Here is an 8248-nt window from a genome sequence, read left to right as displayed (position 1 = left end):
TGTTGGAGCAGTTTCCAAATTTCTCACGCTATGACAAAAAGACTTTCATTTATATTGCTGCTATTCAACTGATAACTCATTGAGAGTCACAGGGGCTCCTGCAAGATACGAAGTGGACAAAATTCTGACAAAGGCACTGAAAACAAAAGTTGCAATGGAAAATTGGGTTGGTCAACTTTTCCCCTTTCATAAAGAAATAAAATATAGGAGCAGTATTAGGCTATTTGGACCCTTGGTGGCACAGTGGTTAGTGCAGCTCTCTCACAGTGCCTGGGACACAGGTTTGATTTGTAGCTTGGGTCACTGTTTGTGCCGAGTCTGTATGTTCTCCCTGTGTGGGTTTCCTCTGGGTGCTCCAGTTACCCTCCACAGTCCGAAAGACATGCTGGTTAGGTGCTTCGGTTATGCTAAATTCTCCCTCAGCATACCCGATCATGTGCCAGAATGTGGCAACTGGGGGATTTTCACAGTGACTTCATTACAAAGCTAATGTAAGCCTTCTTGTGACACTAAAATAACTCCCCTTTCCCCTATGTTGTTTATTCAACATTGTGCCCATCTTAACATAGATAATAATTTGCACTTGAATAATGGCCACATTTTATATTTATATAGTGCATTTAATGTGATGAAACAACCTAAGGTGCTTTGGAGAAACAGAACGAGGTATGACAGCCTGCCATATATCAGGTTGATATCTAAAAGCTTGATCAGAAATAACTTTTAAGGATTATCCTGTTGGAGGAAAGTGAGGTGGAGAGGGTAGGGAGTATATTCCAGTATTTGGGACATAAGCCATTGAAGATAAGGCCACAAATTGTATGGCACAAGAGGTAAGAATTAGAGGAACAAAGGGAACATGGCAAGTTATGGGGTTACAAGGGATAACAAAAATGGGGAGGTTCAAAGTCATGGAGAAATTTGAAAACAATGATGTGTATTTTAAAAGGAAGGTGTTTGAGTGGGAAGTAATGGGGCCAACAAGAACAGGAATGAGACTTGGTAGAAGACACAAACAGCAGAGCTTTGGAGGACTTCAAATCAACAACATGGGTGACTAGCCAGGGTTACTTTGGAATAGCTGAATCTATAGAGGAAATGAAGGCATGAAAGAGGGTTTAGTATCAGATGAGCTGAGATAGAGATGAAGTTGAAGAAAAATTTAACTTTCTCATTAAAAGGTGGAAATTATTCCAAATTATGCTGTAAAAATGTCTTCAGTAAGAAGTTTCACAACACCAGGTTAATGTCCAACTGGGTTATTTGGAATCATGAGGTTTTGGAGTGCTACTCCAGGAGTCATGTGCCGAAGGAGCAGCACTCCAAAACCTCATGATTCCAAATAAACCTGTTGGACTTTAACCTGGTATTGTGAGACTTCTTACTGGGTCTACCCCAGTCCAATGCCAGCACCTCCATTTCACTGCAAATGTCTTCCAAAGCTAAGTCTTCGAGTTAGCCTGAATATTTCTCACATGGGACATAATCTTCAAAACTGCTTTTGTGACGTGAAGCAAGACACAGCTTGAAAGACAGTGTATAACAAGATCAAGTTTAATTTTTCTTTGAGCAACTCAATAAGAGAAGCAATAAAAAAATACAAAATTCTTGGATTAGTGCTCACTCTCCTGACCTTGCTGCCCTAGCAGTGTAGATTGTATGTGTAATATAACACCTACATATCTATAGTCACATGTTGTACTGATAAAGAAAATGCCAAGGACAGCAGAGGAAGTGTAAAGTTCTTACAAAAATGGGCATGTAGCCTTCTGTAAATATTGCTGAGGTATCATTATGCAACAAATTCAAATGAAAGAATAACAAAAGTAATTTTGAAACATGATCATCACGGAGTATCAACACGATTATTTGTTTTACATAGGATATGTGGATAAAAGTAAAAAATCTGTAATGTATACACAAAGAAACAAACTATAAAAATGGTTTATTGCCATTTAAAACATTGCTCTGATGTTATATCTTAATTTCTGCCCAGCACACAAACAATGCTGCTGGTGTGAAATAACTTAAATTGAACATTCAGGGGTTGGCTACGAAAAATAAATACCAATTCAAAGTTCATCAATACAAAATCTTACATATACAGAATTCAATTGCAGTGATTTAGAAGAATACTTTTTCATTGAAATCATGTCAACATTTACTTCTTAATTGGTGAGTTGTAGCGAAAACCTACAAAAGTTATTCGTGGATGCTTCTACACACCAAGTTCCAGCTGTTCGTATAAAAATGCATAATGTCTAGCAACCTATAAAATAAAAAGAAAGTGCAGTCAATTGCGAGATGATGATTTCTAATTTCATAAATGTGATATTTTGGTAATTATAACAAGTAAAATTTTCTGGTGCATTTTAAGAACATGTTCACCCTCCTCAAGGAGTGAGTCAGTCAGTGAGTGAATGAATGAATGTTGAGGATGCGAAGTGATGGACTTAAAAGTATTTGGCCTGTCTACCTATTTCAAAAATTACACATTAAAAGTCATCCTAATGTTTAGGTTTTATGGATAGGGGCATTGAATATAAATGCAAAAATGCAACATTTTTAAATATTTAAGATTATGATTGGGTTTGGAAAATGTGCTTAGAGATACAGTTTTGTTTGCAATGTGCAAATCAAGAGTAAGAAGGTATAGCATTCAGTTAAGGATAGCAGCATAAGAATTTTGAGGGAAAATATTTTACTTAAAATAGTAATGCACATGTAGAACAGACTATCAAACTGCTACTCTAGTCCCTTGTTTTTTTGTTCATTGCTGAGGTGAGTCTAATAAAACTACGCAACACTAAGAAGACACTGAGTCGTCAAAAAAAACAAAAATTTTTCAGATTTGATCCCTGGTCTGTGCTAAGTTAATTGATAACAAGGGACTAGAGTAGCAGTTTGATAGTCTGTTCTACATATGCATTACCATTTTAAGTAAAATATTTTCCCTCAAAATTCTTATGCTGCTATCCTTAACATAAGAACATAAGAACATAAGAAATAGGAGCAGGAGTAGGCCATCTAGCCCTTCAAGCCTGCCCTGCCATTCAATAAGATCATGGCTGATCTGTCGTGGCTCAGTTCCACCTTCCCGCCCTCTCCCCATAACCCTTAATCCCCTCTCTTATCAAAAACCCATCAACCCGCGTCTTAAAAATATTTAGCGAGGCAGCCTCCACCACTTCAACGGGCAGAGAATTCCAGAGATTCACCACCCTTTGAGTGAAGAAGTTCCTCCTCAACTCCGTTCTAAACCACCCCCCCTTTATCTTGAGGCTGTGCCCCCTAGTCCTACTGTCTTTTTTGAGCGGGAAGAGTCTCTCCACCTCTATCCTACCCATCCCATTCATCATCTTATACGTCTCAATGAGATCTCCCCTCATTCTTCTAAACTCTAACGAGTACAAGCCTAGTTTATTCAGCCTCTCCTCATAGCTCAACCCCCTCAACTCCGGTATCAGCCTAGTAAACCTCCTCTGCACTCCCTCCAAGGCCAAAATATCTTTGCGCAGGTGCGGTGCCCAAAACTGCACATAGTACTCCAGCTGCGGCCTCACCAATGCCCTATACAGCTGCAGCAAGACCTCCCTACTTTTATATTCAATCCCCCTCACTATGAAGGCCAGCATCCCATTCGCCTTCCTGAGCACCTGCTGCACCTGCAAGGTGGGTTTTTGCGACTCATGCACAAGGACCCCGAGGTCCCTCTGCACCGTCGCCTGCTGCAGTTTTTCGCCTCATAAGTAATAGTCCTTCCTACCATTCTTCCTACCAAAGTGGACCACCTCACACTTGCCAACATTAAATTCCATTTGCCATTTCCTGGCCCATTCGCCCAGCCTATCTAGATCCTTCTGCAGACTCTCCACACCCTCCGCACAATTTGCCGTTCCCCCAGTCTTGGTGTCATCAGCAAATTTCGACACCCTACACTCGGTTCCCTCCTGAATGCTATACCTTCTTACTCTTGATTTGCACATTGCAAACAAAACTGTATCTCTAAACACATTTTCCAAACCTAATCATAATCTTAAATATTTAAAAATGTTGCATTTTTGCATTTATATTCAATGCCCCATCCATAAAACCTAAACATTACAAATTATCTTTTTTTTTGCCATTTAAAAAAAACTTGCAATCCCAACTTAAAGGTTTCATAAACCTTCAATAGCAACTTTTTTTTGTTCCTTCACTATTAAGAATGTTATTGCCCCAGATTTTGCTGGAATGGGCAACAATGGCCTGGATTTTCTGATGAGTGGCACTCATCATGGGATTGTCACTCTGCTCCTGTTTTTGCCTGCCCCGATGCTGCTCTTAATTTCTGGTTGGGAATTCTGAGTCCAGCTTCTCCAGAAATGCAGAGTACAGTTTCCATCCAAGAGCTCCATTGGCACATTGTAGTATGGAGGAGGACTGGACATGCCTCTTTCTAATGGTACAAGCTGTAACAGGCAAGTATAAAAGTACAGTATGAATATTAGTGAATCAGTGATGGATCAATGAGTGAATAGGAGGGTGGGTAAGTGGATGAGGTGTGTTAATAGGTTAAGGATGAGTGGCAAATAGAAAGGTGGCAGATGGAGGATGGAAGGCAGTAGGGTGGAAGATGGGTAGGGTGCTAAGTGCGCGAGTGGGTAGGTAGGTGGTGCAGACTAATTGGATTGTTTCAAGGGGGAGGGTTAGTCAGGTGGCGAGGATTAGTAATTTAGGTTGGTGGAGGGTGGGGTCAGGTTGGCCCGTAGTTTGGGTTTATGGGGGGATAGTTGGGGGATTGGGGAATGGTCGGCTGGGTCAAAGGGTAGTCAGGGGTCGGAAGGGAAGTTAAAGCTCAGTGAGAGTGACTGGGTGGGGTTAATGTATAGTAAACGAGGATTTAGATTAGGATTTTTCTTGTTAACATTTCATGGATAATTATCCATGGAAGTATGTTGGAACTCTCCAAATCTTCCAACTCTAAATCAAGGCAGAATTTTGTTGAGGCATCATGGGTCTTGCCTGCTAGCTGGACAGCCATCAAGGGATCTGCAATGTCACTGTTCGGGTAGGTCCACCAAACAAGCCAAGCAGCCAGTGGTAAGGCGAGCCGTGGACTGTCCCTTGTAATCAAGATCCCAGGAGGTGGAAACCTTGCCTACCAAGCTGGCAGCTCTTGTGCTCAACAGCACCAAAGAAGAGGCTGTGGCTGATGATGGAAGGACAGGCAATGGAGTGCCAGCATCATGGAAGGACCACACAATTTAGTCATGGCTCTGAGCTTGGGTGGAGGGGTATTTTTAGATCTTTAGTCTATTAGAAACCCGAGCTCAGAAAACTTGGGACAACCCTTCAAATGCTCTAAATCAAGCAAAATTATTGTGAAAAACAGAATCAGTGTGCAGTTGCATGATTACAACACACTTGATATGAACAGTTAAGATGAAATTTTACAGATCAAGGACAGCGCACTCAATTGTGGAGAGAAAAACAAGAGGTTTACTTCGTATATTGATTCCTCCCAATCGGATGGGCCAAAGTGATCACCTCCTGGTTGGATATCCAAAATGATGTCTGGTAGTTCACCTTTGATTAAAGATAACATGCAAACCAAAAGAAAAATGCTGAAAAATTGAAGAGGTACTCTTTGAAATATATTATTTCACTCAATTATTAAACAAAATTACTTCAATCATGTCTGCATAAAGAGTTTTGTTTAACACTAGCATTGTGTTTGTGCTTTAAAACTTCCAGGTAATTTTATTCTATTTGGATTCAGTTGAAAAGCCGTGGAGCTTATGTATACTGTATAATATGTAAGTGGGCGAGAAGGAAACTGACCAGGCTGCACTCTGTATCTCATCTGACTGGGTCAGACATCCAGGACCAGGAATTGATCTGTATGAACCACCTGTATTAATCAAATGCTACTACTCAAAATATATCAATTTTTAAAAGCAAATTTTTAAAAATTGTGTTTTGTAACGCAGCTTGATTGTGCCGATTCATTTGCAGATTTTGTGTCTGGTGATACACAAATAAGTTTGAACAGAAATTTGAGGGGAAAAAGACACTTCTGAAAACCACTGAGATTTGTGTTCTGGGTCACTGATTACACCTGAACTGAAAATTTTGTAGAATAAGAGTCATAAAGATGTGAAGATAAGAGGAAACAGTCAAGGAAAGACTTACACAAAGGTGAGAAAGGAGAGAAGAACAAAGGTTTACAAAGGAGAGTTAAAAAGAAAATTTGTTGACAAATACATAATAAGTATCTGATAGTCATATAGAGACAAAGAAAAAGTAAAAAGACAAATGGCACAGAACCAAAAAAGGATTAAATAGTGGGCTCCAGCTGAAGGGAGAGCACAAAGCTACCAAACATCAATAGATATTTGAACAGGATAATTAAATACTATCAGAATAAAATTTCTTAAAAAACAGACTTACCCAGATTTTAATTCTGAGGTTTTAGAAGTATTTGTTCCAGTATATTTAAACACACTCAATTCTTTTTGCAGTATGTGTGTTCGCAATGACACTTTTCCACACTGCCTTTACAATGCTCCTTCCTCTTCACAACACACGTAGTCAAAGGGACCATTGTTGTCATAACTATTCACAAAAGGCCATTCACTTCTTGTCAATCTATTATCCCTCCCCCATCCCATTACTTCTATATTTAATGCTTTGGAAGGCACTGCAGTAATGTCAGTGTGGTGGGTCCTTGAGCTTAAAAGCTTTCAATCTTCTTGAGCTTGTATTTTGTAGCAATTGATAAGCAATCCAAATTGTTCACAGCTAATTACCAGCAAAGCCAGATGCTGACAATGATATTCAGCCATTGTTTGTATAACTGCTCATGTTGATGACAATGAATTCTATTAAAACAAATCACAACACCAAAATTTGGAGCCTTCATTTGTGTGGATGGCCTAGCTGTATGATGTTACTAGGCGTAGGATAATGAAAATCTGATAACCAGGTCACAAGTAGAACAGGAATTTGCCCTTTTGGCGAATCGAGTAAAGTCATGTTGCTTTAGTACACTCTGGTTTCCCTTGATCCTATAAATATTTTAGTGTCCCTATTATCAGTGAATGCAATCAAACACTGGCACATACCTAGAAAAATATAGGCAACATTTGTCCCTATAGTTAGCCACGTGTTTTACAATTTTTATTGAAGCAGCAATTGAAATTGTTGTTATAAGCTTAGAGTTCATTGTAATTATCAGTAAATCAAGTGGCTGTATTTCATTGGTGCGATGTACAATTATTAACAAATGTCACAAAATAAAGAATGCAGATGTCAGCTAAAATATGCTCAATAAACCAGTGCCACAGGTTAATAAGTAACAGGGTACAAAGGCGTTTTTAAATTCCTCACACATTAAAAGCACTTACATGTGTGCAAACAAGTGAATTGTAAAGCTGACATTAGTGATCCTGACATTGACCTCAATTCTGGTTTGGGAAATCAGATGTGGCCACAGCAGAATGCTGGATGTGATGTTCCTGAAGTCATCGAATCCCTACAGTGCAAAAGGTGGCCATTCAGCTCATCGAGTCTGCACTGACCATAATGCCACCCAGGCCTTATCCCCATGCATTTACCTTAGCTAGTCTCCCTAAGAGACACTAAGGGGTGATTTAGCATGGCCAACCCACCTAACCTGCACATGTATGGGAGGAAACCGGAGCACCTGGAAGAAACCCACACAGACACAGGGCAAACATGCAAACTTCACAGTGATCCAAGCCAGGAATTGAACCCAGGTCCCTGGCGCTGTGAGGCAGCAGTACTAACCACTGTGCCACCATGTCGCCCCAACAATAGTTTCAGAGTCATCAGTAGATTCTGAATTCCAGGTAATTTTTATTGAATTCAAGTTCCATCCTCTGCCATGGCGAGATGTGAACCCTGGTCCCCAGAACATTAGCTATGTTTCTGGATTAATAGTCTAGCGATAATACCACTAGGCTATCACCTCCTGGCAGTAGCCAATGAAGAACCTTTGGGAGCCTTGTCCAACTACGTTACTACCAAGATCCAGTATTGGGAGGTCTATTCAGCATTGCCCATGGATAAGGCTGACAGCCTCTTTCTTGTAGGCGCCATGGAGGCAATTGCCATTGCAGCAGGTACAATATCAATGGAGACACAGTGCTGGCCTGAATTCATCCCATTGAAATTCCCATACCCCAACTCCCCCTATCCAATTCCCAAAGCTGCCTCCCGAGGGCTGAGAAAATGCAACCCAGAT

At 40.3% G+C, this 8248-nt stretch overlaps 1 protein-coding gene and 1 long non-coding RNA gene across 4 annotated transcripts in view; one reads left to right on the top strand and one right to left on the bottom strand.

Moving 5' to 3' along the window:
- Positions 1-1928: 1928 nt before the first annotated feature.
- The window catches only part of prepl (prolyl endopeptidase like), a 51955-nt gene continuing 45635 nt past the window's right edge, over positions 1929-8248 (bottom strand). For 2 of the 3 annotated variants that reach the window (XM_080200637.1, XM_080200639.1), the window contains one exon: positions 4059-5568. In XM_080200637.1, coding sequence (XP_080056763.1) covers positions 5420-5568 — 149 coding nt within the window. In that variant the 3' untranslated portion in view covers positions 4059-5419. Of the gene's footprint in view, positions 2270-4058; positions 5569-8248 lie in introns of those variants that run through there. The other variant, XM_080200638.1, reaches the window with a different exon arrangement.
- Positions 5507-6890, top strand: LOC145351039 (uncharacterized). Its single transcript, XR_013888300.1, has 2 exons — positions 5507-5622; positions 5737-6890. It is a non-coding gene; the product is annotated as an uncharacterized LOC145351039 (long non-coding RNA).

The sequence above is a fragment of the Carcharhinus amblyrhynchos genome, chromosome 12 (genome assembly GCF_965287045.1).
Source record: "Carcharhinus amblyrhynchos chromosome 12, sCarAmb.v2.hapA, whole genome shotgun sequence".
NCBI classification, from domain to species: domain Eukaryota; kingdom Metazoa; phylum Chordata; class Chondrichthyes; order Carcharhiniformes; family Carcharhinidae; genus Carcharhinus; species Carcharhinus amblyrhynchos.
The sequence above is the reverse complement of the archived record's forward strand: the minus strand, read 5'-3'. Positions and strand labels throughout refer to the sequence as shown.